We start from the raw sequence: 22843 nt of genomic DNA, 5'->3' as shown, positions 1-22843 counted from the left end.
TCAAAACTACAACTCGTCCCCCAAAAAACAAGCCCTCACATGGACATTTTGACCAAAAAATAAAGTTATGGCTCTGGGAAGAAGGGGAGCAAAAATTGAAAATGCTAAATCAAGAATACCTCTGGTCTTTAAGGGGTTAAATAAAAACTAACAGGTCTGTGAGAGTCAGAATTCTTGCTGGTTGGTAGGTGATCGAATACTTATGGTTTTTCATGCAATAATATATTCCTGGTGCCTTGAATCCTTTTCTAGATACTTTATAAATTACTGCAACTTCACTGTTTGGATGCTATGTATACCCTAAAGAGGCCATCATGCAAATGGTGTTCCCTGCTCTAAAGACAGAATGTTCTATTTGCATATGTCAAATATTCTCATTTACATTTCATGATTAATGTAAAGGGAGTTAGAGCATGAACTTGACGAGTGAGGCAGCTGAGTCAGTGAAGACTTGAGACGAGAAGCACTTATGGAAAGGATGCAGAATGAAATGGTAATCAATACACAATATTATCACATTATATTTTCTAATCTGCACAATATTACAACATGGCTTATCATCCAGAGACACGTCTACACTATTTCTCACTAACCACAGTAAAGGCCTGACAGCAAGAACAAACCTACTTGTGAATGCAAATAACGCACTAGACGTACTAGGGAAAAATAAATTGTCTAAATGGACAATAGTATCCACAATTAAAGGGAAACTATCATGATGAGGATGGTGTCTGATGTACAGAAAGGATGTTACCAGCAGAAAGTGCTGATCAGACTGCATTATACACAGTGAAATCCCTGCTCTTTGTATGCATACGAGTCCAGTGACAAAGTTGACCGACCGGCGGCATGAGACAACAATATCGTTAGGCGGTCATTTGAGGCAAGCAGATCAAAGCAAAAATTGTGCACTGAGCGGTGATCTATACTAGATCACTCAGTGTGCATAAGCTGCCATGGTTCTCGGCATTGAGAGTCCTGTCTATACAGGAGGATGAACCACACAGAGCAATTACCGTATATACTCGAGTATAAGCCGAGATTTTCAGCCCAAAAAATGGGCTGAAAGTGCCCCTCTCGGCTTATACTCGAGTCATGTAAGGCGGGGAAGGGGGTTTCGGCGGGTGAGCGGGAGCGACGCCTATCAAATACTCACCTGCTCCCGGCGCTGCCTGTCCCACGGTCTTCGGGCACCTGCAGCTTCTTCCCCTGTTCAGCGGTCACTTGTACCGCTCATTAAAGTAATGAATATGGACTCTACTCCCATAGGGGTGGAGCCGCATATTCATTACTGTAATGAGCGGTACAATGTGACTGCTCACTACAAAAAGAAGCTGCAGGCGCCCGAAGACCGTGGGACAGGCAGGGACGGCGTCAGGAGTGCCGGGAGCAGGTGAATATGTCATATTCACCTTTCCGTGTTCCACCGATGCTCCGTCTTCCGCGTCCTCTGCAGTGACTGTTCAGGTCAGAGGGCGCGATGACGTATTAGTGTGCGCACCGCCCTCTGCCTGAACAGTCAGTGCAGAGAGACGGGACGCTGAGGAGCAGCCGGCAGCAACGAGAGGTGAGTATGTCATTTTTTTTTTTAGTTCAGCAGCATTACATGTAGCACAATGTTATATGGGGCATCTATGGGGCCATAACTGCATGGAGCATTATATGGGGCATTTATGGGGCCATAAAGAACTGCATGGGGCATTATATATGGAGAATTATATGGGGCTATAAAGAACTGCATGGGGCATTATATATGGAGCATTATATGGGGCATCTATGGGGGAAATAAAGAACTGCATGGAGCAGTTATAAAGAATTAATTTATGCACCGTTTTACAATTGTATAAACATAAAAAGTGGATGGCGCCTTGAGGACTCGCTACCCTGCCAGGGTTAGCAAGGAGCTGCTCGACCTTAAGTAAGCAATATGGTTACATGTATTCCAGACATGGTGGCAGGAAGAGGGGTTTCCATTGCTGCTAGTGACCGAAGTCCAGGAGCTGGATCCCTAATCAGAGCCGCACCAGCACTGCCACTAGTACTAGGTTATGGAAAGAGCACCTTAGGGTGTAGAATTGGATGAGAGGTCAGCGTTGCAAAGCAAATGGTAGATTCCCTTAATTGTTTCTGTACTCTAAAAAAAGAAAAAAGTTTTTTTAAAATAGCAGGCGGCTAAGCCACTGTAAAGAGTGACAAGACAGACAACAAAAAAGACACTTCAGGAAAACAATGGTTCAGCCTGCAAAACTCTGTGGGTATGCCACTTCATGAGCACATGCTCTAAGGGAGGCACCTTCTCTGGAGAACTTAATGCAACCATTTAATTGTGAATTATGTAATGATACATATAAATATATTTATTTACATTTTTAAAAACTAAAATCCTATACCGTAAGGTGTCAAGTTTTTTCTGGCCTATATTTGGACTATTTTTTTTTTTTTTAATCTACCGTAATAGCAATTGGTGACAATACTATGCAACAACTGAACAAAAGAAAATGTATACCATGCAAAATCAAATTGTAGCAGAGCTAAAAGAATGGTGAGCCATGTATAACCCCGTGCACAGCACTTATTATAGGCAGCTTTTTGTGTACATTCTGTATTGACAAAAAGCTACTAATCAATGGTGGAGGTAGGGTAGGATGTGGCATTTGGCGTTGCACAGCGGGACCAATCATTTATATACCTGTCCACCTGCTTCTTTTCCCTCAATCTCCACCAACCTCTTTGCCAGCTCTGGCTTCATAGAGCCAGAGAAGGGTGGAGATAGATGGAAACCAAGCATGTGGGAATGTGTATATAAATGATTGGTCGCCATGAAGCACCGAGCGCCTGTACTTGGTTTGGACTGTCACTCTGTGCTGACAGTCCCTTTAAATCCTAAGTGTGTGTGTGCTCAGACAGGAGCAGTGCACTGTTCATGGGTCTATTAAGCCATCAGCGAGGGGACTCAGGATTCGGACCCCCACGGATTTGCAAGCAATCAAAGTGCCTGCTGAGTATGAATACGACATTAGAAAAGATTACTTTTTAACAGCAGCATTGGAGACATTAACAATAATGGAATAAAGCACAATTTAAGATAATCAGTCACCTGACTGACCTCTACCTGAGATTAACCCAAGTAGTCACCTCGTACTGGACTTAGGCAGGGTTCATATTGCGTTGCTGCAGTCCGTTCAACGCATGCGTTAAAAACGGACAGCACCAACACTAGTGCCTTTGAAAGATCGCGTTATGCGATGGTGATAGCGCAGATGCTCCACCTATGCTAGCGGTGACGGACCCGGAAAAGCTGCAGACCACGTCCGAGGGTCCGTCACAGAATGACGGCATATCGATAACGCATGCCGATTATGACATGTGTTAGCGATGCGCTACATAATGACAGTCAATGGGTGCGCTGAAGCATCCGTTACATTGCATTAGTGCCGCTGTGTAACGGATGCAGTCAGCGCATTGCCATTGACGCAATGTGAACCTTGGCTAAGTGGTAATGGTATGTGCAGATGATGACTGACAATCCAGCAGCATCGAGCTCCTTTTATGCCGGGAATTCTGCATGTACCTATGGACAGAATGCAGCTGATCTCACTGGAGCAGACAGACAAGTTACGCATGACTCTTTAGAACCACTAGAAGATGTTTCAGTCTTACAATACAAAGACAGAAAATGAAATATAGGTCACTTACAAATGAGCGTAGACTTTTGCTTGGATATTTTAGACATTTTTTTTTTTTTTTAGAATTGACAAATTGGTTGGAACGCAATTGTCCATGTCCCCTCCTGCTGACCCAAGGTCTGTACCTCACCAATAGTGGAAAGGATCAAGTAGATAAAAGTGGAACATTTTAGCAGAAACCCGAATATTAGCACATTTTTTATGTGAGAAATCTGTGGAAAAGCCATCAATAAATTCCCACCACTATGATCTGGTGTTCTGAGTAAAGAATATTAGAGTTACAAAACAAGGTATAAAAGCTGTATATACAAATGGTGCGGTCACGCTGGTAGATTGCTATATACAGTAACTTTCTTCTAGTTTATGGGCCACCACACGGGACCCGTGGCTCGGGCCGCAGTTCCGACATTCTCTTTACTATCCCCAGGGTGCTAGTCTATAAATACAATATTTATTTATTAAGGTATACAAACTGTAGAGATGATTTACCTTTTTGGGGTTCCTGAGGATTGTTTAGCTTCTTTTGGGCTTCTTCTATTTTATCTAAAATGAAAACAAAACATATCATTGGTATTCACAAGTGGAGTGCAAAACCAAACAGAAACAATACATTTTATTTTCCAAGAAATGAATCATTAGTTGTATGATAAAACAACACAAATATGACGGATCCGGTACAAACAGGAAGAAAGCCACAAGATTAACCCTGCTGTTCTGTTCGGTCTGGGGAGACCTATTTTGAACTTTGGTATTTTTTGGGGTGTTCAAGATGCGATTCTGAAACTTGTGGTTGATTGACTTAAATGAGGATGGGTCGGTCGGCCACGGGTTTCAGAGCCGCATCTTGAATATTTTAAAGAATATTGAAGTTCAAAGTCGGTCATTTTTGACCAACAGAACAGCAGGGTTAAACAATCACAAACTGTAATCCCTAGTAATGTATCTCTACCAGAGTCACCCCAACCATGCACTGAAACAAAACGGCACTCTATTCTACTTACTTTTACTAAAATGGAGCTTTTGCAATTTTTTTTATATCCTTTACAACATGGGAAAAATGGTTTCAGACTGAGTAGATGTCATCTCAAGGGAAAAGCGGACTATTTCATCATCATTGTAATACCCAAAATAGGAGCCTGACATTAACAAGTTTCTTAGTGACCAGTAGATGGCAGTCATGTGAATACCCTGTAATATTACTCCTAGGTCTCTGTATATATGATGAATCCGGCTCCAAAACAAAAAAAAAAAAACAACTGTTATGTCTAACATGGTTAAAGGGGCTATCCACAGACAAAAAAAATATACATTATATCTTATATATATCAGGAAATACTTTACCATTGTACCATTGATGATGTGTGCATACTGTATAGCGCTGCGGAATATGTTAGCGCCATATAAAAATAAAGATTATTATTATTATTATTATTAATACACTAATAGACTTGTCTTCAGTGCAAGTGGTTACATGGTCCCATGGGTGGCTTCCAGCTATGGTGTGACATGTCTTGCAGAGAATATTGGTTCACCCACATTGGCAAGTTGCTGGGGAGGAAGAGGATGCTGGGATTTGTAGTCTTTGCCCTAATCCAGCTTCTGAATAGGGCATCTAAAATGGCAACTTTATCTTTATTTTGTGATGTCTCAGCAAAAACATAAAAGGTGTTGGAACGTTTAGTTTTGAAAATGTTTTTTTTTTCTCTTGCACCAAAAAAAAAAAAAAATCTCATTTTACAAAAGACAAACCTGACACCTCCTATAGGGAATCTGTCAGCAGGATATTGCTGTGTTTTCTTAGAGCAGAATGATGTCAGGGCAGAGAGCCTTATTTCAGTGATGTGTCGCTTACTGGGCTGCTTGGTGCAGTTTGATAGAATCCTTGTTTGTGTGCTGTAGATCAGGGGTGTCAAACTGCATTCCTCGAGGGCCGCAAACCATGCGTGTTTTCAAGATTTCCTTAGCATTGCACAAGGTGCTGCAATCATTATGTGTGTAGGTGATTAAATTATCACCTGTGCAGTACAAGGAAATCCTGAAAACATGACCTGTTTGCAGCCCTCGAGGAATGCAGTTTGACACCCCTGCTGTAGATGTAGCAGTGATCAAAATGCTGAGCTGTGTATAACCCCGCCCACACCTCCGATTGGCAGCTGTGTACGCTGCACATGGTCAGCAACCTGCCAGTCAGTGGTGGGGGCGGGGTTACATAAGTTAGCTGGTTTGACCTGCACTTAAGATCTATTGAGGCACTGAATCTCCTGCTGATAAAACACTGTTTGTATTGAAACTACAGCAAACAGTCCAGTAAGCAACACATCCCTGGAATCAGGTTTTATTGCCCTATGTTATGTTGCTCTCAGATTAAATAGTAAAAACCAGCTGAGAGATTCCCTTTAAGATACAAATCAAATATTCCATGTTACACAAAGGCTGTTTTAATTTAATCTCCGCTAACTACACAGAGAAAACTTGTCAGATAAACCTCTGAACATTGTTGGGTTCATGTCAGGATGGAGTGAGATTATGCATATGTGCAAAAATATTAAGCTGCAGAAATCCATCACACCTCGCAGAAACCCATCTGGCTTTAGCACTGAACAAAACAAAAACTTTTAGATTTGGCTAAACAAAATGTCCTTAGGTGACTGCCAGCCTATCGGCTGCTGTGAAGTTTGCTTGCTGTCTTAATTAATGTTCTAATTACGCAGTTATAAAAATATATCTTCTACAGACGATATAAACTCTTATGAGTCAGCGCTAAGATTAGCTAAGAATATGCTGTAAAAGCTTTTTATAAGCAAGTCTTATACGCCAGAAAATACAGTAAGTGCAATAGAAAAAAAAATACCCTATTCAAATATATCTGAAAAAAAAAAAATTTTCACTTAAATTAAGAGACTACTATAATAACGCTACAAAAAGACTATTAAATTGTGTTACACCACTCTGTCAAAATGTGAAAATTGTATTACTCTATCAAAAATTAAAATAGAGGACTTCAAAGTAGTGGACTACAAGCTTTTGTACAAATTGAACAGATTTAAAAAGAGTTGCCCCCATTCAGAAAATCCCTGTCCCAGGGTTCAGTTTAATAAAAGAAATAAATAATCTGAGCTTTACTCGCCCTCCTCGGGGCCATCACCAAGTGTGTTGCTGTCTGAAATTGGTTGCGGTGTCGACATCAAGTCAACAATGTGGCATGGAAGTGATAATTAGAAATAAGACCGTAGGCACTACTATGATTGTGATGCTCAAGTAGGTGCCCAAACCGTATAATATTAGAGATAAACTTGGCACACACATAGTGAGATGCAGTGAAAATTTAATGGAGAAGAGTACATACATTAGACGTTTCGTTCAAAATTAGAAGTAACGGACGTGGTGTCCACCGCTAGTCCAGTGTGTGGACTAGCGGTGGACACCGCGTCCGTTACTTCTTCTGTTTGTGCCGGACACGGCCTTAACAAAGACTGGCTCCTTACTACTAATGTGGCTAAATTTACCCTTTGTGACCCAATAAATCCATAAGCTCTAAGAGAGGTACATTGATGAAGGTCTAATTTTAACCGAAACCTCTACTGTGCTTGTGTCCAAGGAACCATCCTGAGACAGGACAGCCAGCTCCGTAGAGCGATTACATCAGAGGAACGTCTGCTGGTTACATTAAGGTACGTAACAAATCTAAACCAATGGCAGTGCCAATTTTGGGTGTTCTGACATGTATTTTTTTGGTATTTTCCTTTATGTCTTTAGCATAACAACACCATAAATAGAATTGATTGTAATTTTTTTTTTTTTTTTCTTCCAGATTTCTGGCAACCGGAGAGTTTATCATCCCTCCACTTCCAATACCGGCTTGGAATATCCACCCAGTCCGGAATAGTTGCGGACACCTGCCGGGCTTTGTGGAATGTACTCCGGGATGAGTTTATACCCCTACCCACTGCGGACATGTGGATTGGAATTGCGGAAAAATTCTGGAGTGTGTGAGATTTCCCCAACTGTTTGGGAGCGATGGATGGAAAGCACATCCGCATTATAAAACCAGCCAGAACAGGATCGGAGTACTTCAATTATAAAAAATATTTTTCTGTTTTGATCATGGCAATAGCCGATGCAGATGGTCACTTAATCGCCGTGGACATTGGAGCTTTTGGCCGTGGCAACGATTCCCAGACTTTTGAGAACTCCGATATGGGTCGCCATGTGTATGGCACAAATTTTAATTTTCCACGGCCTCTCCATAACACTGAAGTTCCACCAATGCCATTTGTTATGGTTGGTGATGAGGCCTTTCAGATGTGTGAAAACCTACTGAAGCCATATTCCAGTCGGGACTTGAACCACACTAAAAGGATTTTTAACTACAGACTGACCAGGGCCCGAAGAACAGTTGAGTGTACCTTTGGGATTCTAGTCTCAAAATGGCGCATTCTTGCATTAGACATTAATCTAAAAATGGAGACAGTCGACGAGGTGGTCAAAGCCTGTGTAGTTCTGCACAATTGCATAATGGCTAAGGAGCAGCCTAACATTGAACTGGATGAACCAGTTGCACACCCACTGCCCGATTACCAGCATCACCAGCTGCGGTCAACTGCTGAAGTTGGTCACATGAGCAACCAATTTGCTGCCTTTTTTGATTCAGATATTGGACGTGTGTCATGGCAGGACAGTGTTGTGTAAATGTCCTGTTGGGATTTTATTTGTATCAGTTATTTTCTTAAATGTTACTAATATTTCTCGTTAATAAACTTTAGTTTTTGGTATCTTGACCGTGTCTCCTATGGATTTCCTCTACAAACCAAGGCTGTCCTCACACTTGCAGTATTTGGTCTGTACTTAATATCAGGATTTGTAATCCAAAACCAGGAGTGGGTGATAAACGCTGAGGTGCTAGATATGTTAATATTATACTTTTCCTCTAATAGTTCCACTCCTTGTTTTGGCTTACAAATACTGATATAAAATACTGACCACATACTGCTAAGTGTGACGGCAGCCATGTTGTTTTAGTGGTAAGGTTGTTGACGTCATTGCGTCCTGATTCTGTTCTGCAGTATCCATTGGACACAGACTGAAGAGACAATGGCTGTTTAATACAAAACAGATCTATACTCATCAAGTCAGGTGTCGTAAATAATTAACTCATGATGCACATATAACAGCCTCATGAATTCACTATTTCTGACATGTCCATGTGAGTATAGATATGCCTTGTATGACCGCCATCGTCCCTTTACTTTGTGTGAAATAGATTACGTACACAGAAGATAAAATGGAGGTTATACAAGGCAGTTCTCTACTCACCAGGTCAGGTGTCCTAACTAATGAGTTTTTGGACACCTGACCTGTTGAGTATAGTTCTGCATTGTATTGCCACCATTTTCTCTTCAGTCTGCAACACTAGTCACAAACTAAGCAGAAGGAAGAGATTATAGAGATAATACAAGTATTAATTTTGTGGCCCACCTCATATCTCTATACTAAAAGGCACACAAAGCTACAGTCTTTAACTTGCTAACTACTGGAACTATGATGTGGCCAAAAAATAAAGTGTTCGGCGCACGGTGTGTGTTGCCGTTGGCGAAATACACAATTAAACCACACATAATTGGGGGCAAAAAACAATATTATTTATTTTGTTATACACAAACTTTTTATTTAACTGCGCCTGCTTGGGGTAGAGTGATGGAAACGGGGGGTGTGAAGCTGTGAGGCCTGGCTAAGTGTGGACGACGACGCAGGGGTGGCAGGAGAAGGGGCAATGAAACTAGTGGGGTCTGGTAGTTCGGGGATAGGGCTTGACACATGAGAGGCTTAAAGGTACCTTCACACATAACGATATCGTTAACGATATCGTTGCTTTTTGTGACGTAGCAACGATATCGTTAAGGAAATCGTTATGTGTGACAGCGACCAATGATCAGGCCCCTGCTGGGAGATCGTTGGTCGCTGAACAAAGTCCAGAACTTTATTTCGTCGCTGGATCTCCCATGGACATCGGCATGTGTGTCACCGATCCAGCGATGTCTTCACTCGTAACCAGGGTAAACATCGGGTAACTAAGCGCTTAGTAACCCGATGTTTACCCTGGTTACCAGCGTAAAAGTAAAAAAAAACAAACACTACATACTTACCTACCGCTGTCTGTCCCCGGCGCTCAGCTTCTCTGCACTCCTCCTGTACTGGCTGTGAGCGTCGGTCAGCCGGAAAGCAGAGCGGTGAGGTCACCGCTCTGCTTTCCGGCCGCTGTGCTCACAGCCAGTACAGGAGGAGTGCAGAGAAGCAGAACGCCGGGGACAGACAGCGGTAGGTAAGTATGTAGTGTTTGTTTTTTTTTTACTTTTACGCTGGTAACCAGGGTAAACATCGGGTTACTAAGCGCGGCCCTGCGCTTAGTAACCCGATGTTCAACCTGGTTACCCGGGGACTTCGGGATCGTTGGTCGCTGGAGAGCTGTCTGTGTAACAGCTCTCCAGCGACCAAACAGCGATGCTGCAGCGATCCGGATCGTTGTCGGTATCGCTGCAGCGTCGCTTAATGTGAAGGAGCCTTAAGATGCACTGGAAGGGTGAGACAAACCTGACATTACAGACACACTGGGAGGTGAGGGGGAGGAATACTGATAGTACGCTGTTTTTTATTTGTTCTCCCTTTCTGGGATCGCCGGGTTCTGGGAAGCCTCGGTGGGCTCATATGTCGTGGCATGGTCGTGGTTGGTGACTTGTCAGGGTCTGGCTGCACTGTGCTGGTAGAGCGTGCAGCCATGCCAGAGTCCATAGTGCTCGTAGAGCGTGCAGCCATGCCAGAGTCCATAGTGCTCGTAGAGCGTGCAGCCATGCCAGAGTCCATAGTGCTCGTAGAGAGTGCAGCCATGCCAGACTCCATAGTGCTCGTAGAGAGTGCAGCCATGCCAGAGTCTATAGTGCTCGTAGAGAGTGCAGCCATGCCAGACTCCATAGTGCTCGTAGAGAGTGCAGCCATGCCAGACTCCATAGTGCTCGTAGAGAGTGCAGCCATGCCAGACTCCATAGTGCTCGTAGAGCGTGCAGCCATGCCAGAGTCAATAGAGCTCGTAGAGCGGAAGGCCATGCCTGGGTCCTGCTGCATCGTGGTGGTGGTGGAGCGGAAGGCCATGCCAGGGTCCGGCTGCTGCATCGTCGTGGCGGTGCGGAAGGCCATGCCAGGGTCCTGCTGCTGCATCGTGGTGTCAGTGGAGGAGGTCCAAGCAGGAGCAGCGGTTTTCATGGTGGTGGCTGTGGGCTGTCCCACAGCACTCGGCATGGTGGTGGTGCTGTACTGGTGTCCGGCAGTGCTAGGAATAGAGGTGGCCGTGCAGTGGTATGCAGCAGAGGTCGGCATTGAGGTTAATTGTGACAGTGAAGGCACAGGTGGATATGCCGCCACTGTCTGCTGAAAATACTGACTCTGCTGCATAGCCTGCACGCAAGCAGCATTGCAGGCCTGCATGACACTAAGCTGGAGATCAGGAGTAAGGTGTTCCGACATTCCCTGTTCAATTTGGTTAAAAAAACGATGTGCTGGCCTCTGGAGGTCGGCTTTTACTTGGTCATGGCTTTTGGTGACCTCCTGGATACATGTATTCATGTGGCTAATGGCAATATCCATTCGGTCACCCAAAGCCTTGAGTCCATCGTGAAAAACTGAGCTCAAGTGCAAAAACTCGGGCATGAGGGACCTGTCCGATGCCCTCTGCCGCTGCCGGGAGGAGCCCCCCAAAAAAGCGGCAGAGGACTGGGAAAGGGGAAGACCTGATGGACTAGCTTCCTGGTCTCCAGTTAGTGTGGCAGGCCCACTTGCTGCAGCCCTTCAGGATGGCTGGGACGGGTCCGTGGCTGTCTGATGAAGGACCGCTCCAGAACCTGTGCTGCTCCACGTGCTGTGAAAAAAGGAAAGAAAAAATAATACCAAAAATGTACCAAACGCCAACTCCTGTTGAATAGAAACATACAGATTATGGCAATACAACACAACCTAATGCACAGGAGAAATACTTACGTTCTCTGGGCAAGGACCAGGCTTAAAAATGCCAGAATGCGATGGTATTTGTACTTTCGGATCCTTGCTCCAGAACCACTGGGAACACGGCTCTCTTGACGCAGGTCCTTGTTGAAGCGGGTCTTCATCGAATGCCAACGAGTTTTGACTTTGAGCACTGTTGAAAAACAAAAAAGAATGGTTAGACAATGGACTTTTGGCCGGGATCACAACTGTGTGTGATGAGGGAAACTCCTGAGAGTTTCTCTCACACACAGTTGTGTGATCCCGGCCAAGGTCTCTGCTGCTTCACACTGCATTGCAATACTTACAAAATGCATTTCGGACCCGAGTAGGGGCGTTGTCCCAGCCATCCCACATCGCTTTGACCACCTCATTCCATAGGCGCCGGATCGTCACGTTATCCGAGTGCTGTGTAACCCGGGTGTCCCGCAACAGGACTCTCTCCTGGACCACGGAGATGAGGAGGTCATTTTCTATGAGGTCTTCATCCCGTTCTGGAACCTAAAAATTAAATAAAGACATTAATGTTGGATACATTAACATAAGGAAAAGAAAGAAAACAGAGGCTGAGAAATGGCATGAATAAGGAAAGTCAAGATACAAAAGGAGTCCAGAAGAAAATTGTAAAGAAAGAGTAAAGTACAGAAAGGAAAATTCAAGAATACTAAAGTGAGGATACAGTAAACAGTCAGCCTTGTATACTTACACGCTACCGCCTTGACACTCGACTGTGACCCCGCTGCTCCTGCCCAGCCTCTGCCGCAATAGAAGTGCTCTAAAAAAAAGGGGAAAAAAATTGTCATATGTGTAGATGTGACAGTGAATACTTTCCAATCTGAGGAGGTGAGTACTCACTTCACTGACATGTTCGGCTTCAGAAGGCCCAGGACGTTGCTCCACATCATAAGAAGATGACATTCTGATGCATGCAGAAAGAAAGAAAAGGAAGAAATTAGGACATGTACAGACAGAAAATAAAGGCATTGGCGAGGATATACTTACATTGTTCTGAGTGTGCCTGCTCTGCTGCGTCTGGAAAGCTTCTCGGTCTGCTGCGTAGTGACCTGTAACTGCCCACTCCCTCCCTTTATCTCCTTGTATGTGGGGGGTGGCTAATCAGTGTCTAGACATGTTTTTCTCTGGTGCAACGCATGCGTTCACGAACGCAAGCAAACGCATGTGCTTGCTGTCGCATGCGTTCACTTAGACAGCAATGCGTTTTTTTGGCGCATTTCTACCGCAAACAAACGCATACGTTTCTAGGCGGCAAATTGACGCCTCTAAAATTACTACATGTAGCGTTTACCGCGCCAAACCGCAGACGACGGAACGACGCATGCGTCGTCAAACGCGACAAAACGCAATCAAACGCAGACACTTGCGTTCCTAATGTTAAATATAGGAAAACATAACGCATGTGGATTATTGCGGATGAAAAGCTGCGGACACAACCGCAAATGTGAAACCGGCCTAAGGGACCTTCTTAAACGCTTAGGAAGCCTTTGCAGGTGTTATTTGTTAATTACTCTAATGACTTTGGTGTTTTCATTGGCTGTAAGTCATCAATATTAAAAGAAATACACACTTGAAATAGATCACTCTGTAATGACTCTATATACATGAGTTTCACTTTTTGGTTCCCTGAAAAATGCCCACAGGAAAATTGCCCACACGGAAAAATGACCACACGGAAAAATTGCCCACATGGAAAATTGCCTATTGCAGCATCACAAAGTTTCAGATATATGATATTTGAGGTGAAAGGTGAGGATATTCACATGATATGTGATCAACTTGTGATTTACAGCTGACCTAGTGCAAAACTGCAAACATGCTGAAGATCTGTGGTTTGTAGCGGTCTGTCATTCTCAGCAATAGCTAGATCTAGTCTGTAGTGCTGTGTTGTTCCTGAAGGATCCCATACAAAGAGCCGGCTCCCTGCTGTGAATGAAATGAGTCAGCTCTGCAGTGTGAGTGAGCCAAGTTTTTTTTTTTTTTTTCTTTCTTGGCTGCAGCTAATCAGATTTAGTGAACCCTGACTGTGACTCATGTGGGAGGAGCAGTGAGAGAGGTAGATGTGGACCATAAAGGTATCGTTACACTAAGCGACGCTCCAGCGATATAGACAACGATCCGACCTAAACTAGATCGCTGGAGCGTCGCTGTTTAGGTCGCTGTAGAGACGTCAAACACAGCAACTCCAGAACGATGCAGGAGCGATCCAGTGACGTAACGGCGACTCACTTACCGTTCTCGCTCCATGTAAAAACGTTGCTGGCGCCGTTGCTTTTGATGTCAAACATGACAATACACACCGATCTAGCGACCAAATAAAGTTCTGGACTTCTAGCTCCGACCAGCGATGTAACAGCGGGATCCAGATCGCTGCTGCGTGTCAAACACAACAAGATCGCTATCCAGGACGCTGCAACGTCACAGATTGTTGTCGTTCTCGTTGCAAAGTTGCTGAGTGTGACGGTACCTTAAGGCTATGTGCACACGTTGCAGATTTGCCTGCGGATTTTTCTGCACTAAATCTGCAGGTTTTGGCAGAAAACGCAGGTGCGTTTTTGATGCGGTATTTGCGTGTTTTTTACGCAGCATGTGCACAGTGGATTTGGTTTTCCATAGGTTTACATGGTACTGTAAACCGCATGGGAACCTGCTGCAGATCCGCAGCGTCAAAAACGCTGCGGTACCGCGGCAAAAACCGCAACGTGTGCACATAGCCTTAGTAAATGAATGTGAATACTGGAGAAACAGTGCAGACAAGCACAGGACAGGGTGGATTGGAAAAGGAAAAAAAAGGGCTTCACATTGTTAATCCTTAAGTGCCTCCAGACTGCAAGCATTAGTGTTACACCATCCTTCAGTGCTGGAGTCAGGATCTGAGTTACCATAGTCCCAAATAAAGATATACTTTACTGGCCTCATCCATGGCATATATGTATATAGTGTGTATAGGAGGAGTGACTCAGCAGATTGGTAACATAGTATTAGTCAGGACTGAGGAGGATCAAGGACAGGAACATACAGGGAGGAGGATGGACAGCGTCACTTGTTGCTGCTGAGCGTAGGGTAATACAAAGTGATTTTCGGCAAAACCTGTGGCGAGATCTAGTACAGCTCCAATCATATAGAGTTATGCTGGTTTCACACTTGCATATTTTGCAATGCGTGTGACAATGGATGCACACGGGTCTGTTTTTGTCTCCATTGCCTTTCAGTGGTGACAGATGGGACTTGCGTGTGCGTCCAGTTGTCACAGTTTCCCACGGATCCGTCTGTCTACATATTTTACCAGAGGCACAAACACACAACTTGCTGCAGTTTTGTGTCATTTAAAAAACACTCAGGCACAGGGACACGCACAAATCCGTGGTTACACGTCTGGAATTACCATGGAGCACGGATCCTGGACAACACGGATCTGTGTGCTTCTATGTGCAGGGATCCGTTTTGCGGACTGAGCATGCTGGGAAGCAAGGGATGTGCTGTATGAGAAAGTGATGAAACTGTATGGGAACAGGATGCAGACATAATGTAGACTCTGCATGTTGTGCTGTCATACAGTGAGCGGCCTCACTCGAAGGGCTTGTGCCCTATGTTATAGTGTGTTAATAAAATGCATTGGGAGCATGTATATAACATGGGGGCACCTGGTTAGGGACTGCACGGGTGGGGCTGCTTTCACACTAGCGCTTTGGTGCGGTGCATTGTGATCTGTAGCAATCCTGATGCATCCCGATTCAGATTGCATCCCTACACTTAACATAAGGAAGCATGGACCTGCGTTTGTATCAGGATTTTTCACGTGCTCCCAAAATGCAGCTTGTTGCGAATTTTGGGTGTTAAAAAAAATCTGCAGACATCCTGGTACATGGCAGCGCGTCCAAAAAACACATGATTGTCAATGTAGACACCCCCGAATCAGGCTGCCTGCGTCCAATCTGCATGTGGATGTCATACTACACATGCTCGGAGCCCCCATTTTTTTTCACTTTCACCAGTCTCTCTCCCCTCTCCTCTCTCCTCCAAAAGTCAGAATTTCACATTTCCAACCAAATGCTGATCAGGATGCAGTTCTGTGCGTTTGCAGAAAAAATATGGATGCAGATAAATTGTGTCTAAGAGGGAATGACTACAGCAATGTACAAAAAACGCCACATATTAGAAAGTAACACGTTAGGCTACTTTCACACTAGCGTCGAACTCGGCCCGTCGCAGTGCGTCGTGCTGAGGTTCCGACGCTAGCAGTGAATGCGCCGTACAACGGAGGCAGCGGATGCATTTTTCCTGTGCATCCGCTGCCCCATTGTAAGGTGCGGGGAGGTGAGGGCGGAGTCCCGGCCCCGCATGCGCGGTCGGAAAAAGCGGTCCTTCGGCTGTAAAAAAAAAGTTACATGTAACGTTTTTTGCTCCCGGCGGAGCGGTGTGTCGCAATGCGTCGCTAATGTTAATCTATGGGGCAAAAACGCATCCTGCAAACAACTTTGCAGGATGCGTTTTTTCCCATAAACGATGCATTGCGACGTATTGCAAAAAACGCTAGTGTGAAACTAGCCTAAGACTACAGCCGAGTAGCAGGGGCCCTGTTCACAAGAGCTAACAATCTGAGGAAACAGCAATGCTAAACACAGTCTGTACTGCTTCACTAGATACTTATACAGGTGTATAATGAGGATCTCACTTTAAAGGCAAAGACCTGGAACGATGACTGGGTAAAACGTATTTCTATTTAAAAAAAAGCCGAAAGAGCCGGCTCTTTATGGTGAGCGGAGCCGAATGAACCGGATCACCAAAAAGAGCCGGACTGCCCAGCACTACTAGTCTGCTCTCCTCTCTCACCGATTCTGCCTTACTCCTCCCACCAGCCAGAACAGCAACACATGCAGAACCAGCAGCAGTGTGATCCAGAGGAGCGATCACTGCTATCAGTACCTACAAAAGAATCACTGTATTATCTGTGGAGTTACATGGGACTGCAGGTCAGATCTAATACATCATCTCAGTGGGTGCCCACCAAAAGCAGGGTGCTGCTGGCTGAGATAGATGGTCCTGGAAGCCCAGAAGGCACCGCAGAAAGGTGAGATTGTCAGAATCTGTCAGAGGAGCGGAAGTGCCATAGCAGCGCCACTCTCCTATTGACTTCAGTGGCAGTGAATCTGGGGCCTGCACTTCCTTCCCTGTCCACTTATGGCTACCAACAGTAAGAGTGAACAGACCCTAACTAGTTATGTATCATACACATATACTGCAGGTGCAGGCAGGCATAGGATGGAAGGAAATGCAGAGTGGATTTGAATAAGGGTCTCTAGGCCCAGACACACCACAATGAGAGTGGGATAAGGGTTTCTAGGCCCAGACACCACAATGAGAGTGGAATAAGGGTCTCTAGGCCCAGACACACCACAATGAGAGTGGAATAAGGGTCTCTATGCCCAGACACACCACAATGAGAGTGGAATAAGGGTCTTTAGACTCAGACACACCACACAGAGTGGAATTATTGTTAGCACAGTGGAATGACAACTCCTAAGAACAGAATCCGTACTCTAGGGATGAGTGAACTTAACCTGTAGAACCTGGAGAAGTAAACTGGGCCCAGAGACCTTTGTTGAAATCCATTCTGCATTTTCTTTGCTGCCTGTGTTGTGCTGTATTGTATTTCAATGGAGCCCATGGAAGTCAAGGACAATCACCCGGCAGGTAATTATTTGCAGGTGTGCAAGGATTGTTTAATAAACTTAAGTTATTGTTGTTATTAGAACTCCTTAATAAACGGTTCTTAATAAACTTGTCGGTAATATTCTGTGTGGGCAATTTTCGCCGACATTCTTCTGTGCTGCAGAGCATCTCACCTATAATTCTATATTCTCTGTTCTGCAGAGCATCTCACGTATACCTGTATACTATCCCCCTGTCCTGCAGAACATTTAACCTATAGATCTTTGCTATTCTCTATCCTGCAGAGCAACTCACCTAAAATTCTATACTATTCTTCTGCCCTGCAGAGCATCTCACGTATACCTGCATACTATCCCCCTGTCCTGCAGAGCATTTAACCTATAGATCTTTGCTTATTCTTCTGCCCTGCAAAGCATCTCACCTATAATTATATATTATTCTTCTGCCCTGCAGAGCATCTCATGTATACATGCATATACTATCCCCCTGTCCTACAGAGCATTTAACCTATAATTCAGCCTGTGGGCAATTTTCCGTGGGCATTCTTCACCTTGCACCTCAAATATCATGGATCTGAAACTTTGTGATGCTGCAATTGGCAATTTTCTGTGTGGGCAATTTTCCGTGTGGGCAAATTTCCGTGAGGGCAAATTTCCGTGAGGGCAAATTTCTGGTCACCGCAGCAGGTATATGAGATACAATCCAAAAATTTATTGCAAACTTGTTTACAGTTCTTGGTGGTTCCTCCAGTGTGTGTAAACCTAAGTTTGCAATACATATTTGGATTTTCTCTCACATACCTGCTGCCACGCTAGATTTTCTTCTCAGTTCTTTATCTGAAAATAATAGTTTCATATAAAGCAGATTGGCAGATTGTACCACTCAGATCGCCATTGAAATATGCAGCTTGTTTTCTACACAAATTTACACTTTACTGGAACAGGAAAGAAATATATCTTGGTACTGTGTTAGCCAGTAGATAGACAAATATTTACAGATGAGAGTCCTCAGTGGTTGATACCTTTTAATGGCTAACTGAAAAGATGGTAACAAATTGCAAGCTTTCGAGACTACATACGTCTCTTCATCAGGCAAAGACTAAAACAAATTCTGAAGAATCACATATTTATGCACAACATAGTATAGATAAAAAAAAATTTTTTATCTATACTATGTTGTGCATAAATATGTGGCCCCGTAAGATGCTCCATAGAAACATGTGCCACATATAATGCTCCATACAGTTCATTATGGCCCCGTAAGATGCTCCATATAGCAATGTGCAACATATAATGCTCCATACAGTTCATTATGGCCCTGTAAGATGCTCCATATAAAAATGTGTCACATGTAATGCTGCTGCAATAAAAAAAATGACATACCTCTCGTCGCTGCCCGCTGCTCCTCAGCATCCCGTCTCTCCGCAGTGACTGTTCAGGCAGAGCGCGGCGCGCACACACTAATATGTCATCGCTCCATCTTACCTGAACAGTCACTGCAAAGGATGCGGAAGACGGGGCGGTGGTGGAACGGGGAAAGGTGAATATGAAATACCTGCTCCCGGCGCGGTCCCTGGCAGCTTCTCCCGGACAGATGGTCTCCGGGAGCCGGCAGCTTCTTCCTCTGTTCAGTGGTCACTGGTACCGCTCATTACAGCAATGAATATGCGGCTCCACCCCTATGGGAGTGGAGTCCATATTCATTACTTTAATGAGCGGTACCACATGACCGCTGAACAGAGGAAGAAGCTGCGGGCGCCGGAGACCATGGGACATGCAGGGACCGCGCCAGAAGCTGGTGAGAATGTGACAGTCGTCGCTCCCCCTCACCCGCTGACCATGACTCGAGTATAAGCAGAGAAGGGCACTTTCAGCCCCCAAAAATGGGCTGAAAATCTCGGCTTATACTCGAGTATATACGGTATATATATTTTCATGCATATATTCATACACACAGGATGCTTTTTCTGCCTAACTGATATATGAGTAAAGCTGTATATAGTGAAGTTTATATAGACCTACAGCTCTGGCAAAAATTAGGAGACCACTGCAAAATTTTCAGTTTGTCTGATTTTTCTCTTTATAGGTATATTTTTGAGTAATATGTAAATTGCTCTTTTATTCTATAAACTACTGACAACATGTCTCCGAATTTCCAAGCAATACATTTTGTATTTATTTTCAGAAAATGAGAAATGTTCAAAATAACAAAAACATTGCAGTGCTTGCAGACCTCAAATAATGCAAAGAAAACAAGTTCATAATCATTTAGAAACAACAATACTAATGTTTTAACTCAGGAAGAGTTCAGAAATCAGTATTTTGTGGAATAACCATGATTTTTAATCACAGCTTTCATGCGTCTTGGCACCACAGCAGAGATTTTTATACTTTCCTACGTTAAATAAGATTTGGTTCAGGTGATCACCTAATCAGAAGCACATTAAGTAGAATTCGGTGTCCTTTGGTTGGAATTCAACTGACACTTGAATGGAACAGCTGTAAGACATGTAGAGAAGCTGATTTTTTTTTAAACTGTGCAGTGGTCTCTTAATTTTTGCCAGAGCTGTACAGGTAATAGGATGAATCTACCCGGTTATGTCCTCAGAATGACCTAGTGCTATCCTTTAAAGGTGGTGCCCGATCTAAAACTACAAGTCTGTACGTGACTGCAGACTTGTGGATCCTCACATCGCGGCGGGCACTGCAGAGTATCCATGCTGGGAACAGCGATCATGTGACTGCAAGTATGCAATATGCAGTGCGCAGGATGTGAGACTAGTCTCAAGGTACCTTCACACAACGATTTCGTTAACGATATCGTTGCAACGTCACGCTTTTTGTGACGTAGCAACGATCCCGCTAACGATCTCATTATGGGTGACAGCGACCAACGATCAGGCCCCTGCTGGGAGATCGATGGTCGTTGGGGAATGTTCAGGACCTTTTTTTGGTCGCTGATCACCCACTGTCATCGCTGGATCGGCGTGTGTGATGCCAATCCAGCGATGTGTTCACTTGTAACCAGGGTAAATATCGGGTTACTAAGCGCAGGGCCGCGATTAGTAACCCAACATTTACCCTGGTTACCATTGTAAAAGTAAAAAAAAAAAAACAGTACATACTCACATTCCGATGTCTGTCACGTCCCCTGCCGTCAGCTTCCCTGCACTGACTGTCAGCGCCGGCCGTAAAGCAGAGCACAGCGGTGACGTCACCGCTGTGCTCTGCTTTACGGCCGGCGCTGACACAGTCAGTGCGGGAAGCTGACGGCGGGGGACGTGACAGACATCAGAATGTGAGTATGTACTGTTTTTTTTTTTTTTACTTTTACAATGATAACCAGGATAAATATCGGGTTACTAAGCGCGGCCCTGCACTTAGTAACCCGATGTTTACCCTGGTTACCCGGGGACTTCGGCATCGTTGAAGACAGTTTCAACGATGCCGAAGTCTTTCCCCTGATCGTTGGTCACTGGAGAGAGCTGTCTGTGTGACAGCTCCCCAGCGAACACACAACGACTTACCAACGATCACGGCCAGGTCGTATCGCTGGTCGTGATCGTTGGTAAGTCGTTTAGTGTAACGGTACCTTTAGACTGGACAACCTCCCTTGTTTACCCAGCAAACATATCTAAATGATGCTGCGGATACTCCCATCACATAACTCTAGAATATGCCATATTATTAGGGCCATCTGAGAATTTTACATTTTTATTCTCCTACATCGATGAGAGAGAAAATGCCGATTTGGCACTAAATCTATAATTCCCGAGGCAGACAAATTACTCTGAAAAAAGGAAAGCAACATAATGCCCTCTTCTGTCACCTGCTTACTTCATTGGTCCTTTATAAAGAGAACATAGAAAGCAGAACAAAATCTAATCCAAGAGGCATTGCCAGGAACAATAGGAAATCAAAGTCCAGAAATGTAACATTTGGAAAAACCCAATTAAATAGTGTACACAGGACCGACCTAACCTCCTCTACTATTTATCGCAGTTACACTTTTTGTTCATTTGTAATCCATGCTAAAAAATAATGAATGGCTTATTGAGCTACAGTTGCCATGTAAGAGTTTGCAGGAATCTATGATCTGCATATTCTGCCTCCTAAGCAGAGACCAGAAGGTGCCAAAAAAAAAATATATACGGTATTTATATACGCACAGTATATACATATACACCGTATATATATTTTGTTTTTAAGATTTATCCACTTTAACATTGCAACATTAAGGAGCTTGCAGGAAGGCAAGCAAGCTATATAAAATTATCCAAAAATGCAGTTTTTTTTTTTTATTTCACTAACTCTTTAGAATTTCTGCCTCAAAAAGGGTCCAAATGTCCAGAAATAATGTACAACTTTTCTGCAAGTATTGGCCTAAATTTAGGAGGAATGTACAAATGGAGGCTATTTCTAGTTTCCTGTACTTTCCAAAGAGAAATGTCGTTTGCAGATTATAGTTTCCTGCAAAACTATTTCTCTCTTTCAGAAACGACCAGCAGCTTAAGGCAGTAGAATTATGAAATGTAGAAATAATATTCACATACTTGGTGCTGTGCAGTATGTGGTTAATAGGATTTGAGCTTCAAAAAAGTGCTCCTTGAGAAGCGCACAACACCAGCCAGGGTGCACACAGACAGAGAAGAGACATGACAACAGCGCCCGATATTGGAAAGTAACTACAATGGTTTACGAGATAGTAACACTAATCACTCCACCATGTGCCATTTAGGAAGCATTTTGCCGCAAGTGGATAACGATATTAATGGCCATAAATGATTTTCTGTAGGCATTAATAACACTTTTCTTAAAAGACAATAGTAATGCAAATTGATTTGAATTCTGTACATTCAGTAGCGTAGCTACCGAGGGAGGCAGAGGGGGCTCCTGCAGCTACCCTTAGGGTATGTGTCCACGTTCAGGATTGCATCAGGATTTGGTCAGGATTTTACGCAGGTAAAATCTGCACCAAATCTGCACCTGAGGTCACTGGCAGGTCACCTGCGTTGTCCATGCATTGTTTGAGCACTGTAAGAACATGCTGTGTTCTGAAAAGACGCGTTGCATGTGCGTTTTCGCGGGTCTGCCGCATGCGTCTTTTAAAGCATAGTGGAGACGGGATTTCATGATTTCACTATGCTGTAACATCTGGACGCTGCGGCTCTACGCAGCGTCAAACACGCAGCGTTTCCTGAACGTGGAAACATATCCTTACTGTAACTGTATCGGAGTGCACAGCGTGCCCATACAGTTACAATCTATGGCAGAGCAGAGAGGCTAGATCTCCCTGCTCTGCCACTCGGCCCATGTTTGGCCCCTGAGTAGTAGGGGGTGTGCTAGCAGTGTCCCCCCACCCATCATCGCAAGTTCAACTGTATCGGCTGGATGACGATACAGTTGACGGCATTGAGGAGAGTGGGAGCGCTACACTCCCTC

The 22843-nt window shown here is 44.2% G+C and overlaps 1 protein-coding gene across 3 annotated transcripts in view; it reads right to left on the bottom strand.

The window, feature by feature from the left end:
- The window catches only part of HIVEP1 (HIVEP zinc finger 1), a 293232-nt gene that overhangs the window by 75005 nt on the left and 195384 nt on the right, over positions 1-22843 (bottom strand). For all 3 annotated transcript variants that reach the window (XM_069730788.1, XM_069730787.1, XM_069730789.1), the window contains one exon: positions 4176-4229. In XM_069730788.1, coding sequence (XP_069586889.1) covers positions 4176-4229 — 54 coding nt within the window. The remainder of the gene's footprint in view (positions 1-4175; positions 4230-22843) is intronic.

Source organism: Ranitomeya imitator, chromosome 6, assembly GCF_032444005.1.
Source record: "Ranitomeya imitator isolate aRanImi1 chromosome 6, aRanImi1.pri, whole genome shotgun sequence".
Taxonomy (NCBI): domain Eukaryota; kingdom Metazoa; phylum Chordata; class Amphibia; order Anura; family Dendrobatidae; genus Ranitomeya; species Ranitomeya imitator.
This window is presented reverse-complemented; position numbering and strand designations above follow the sequence as displayed.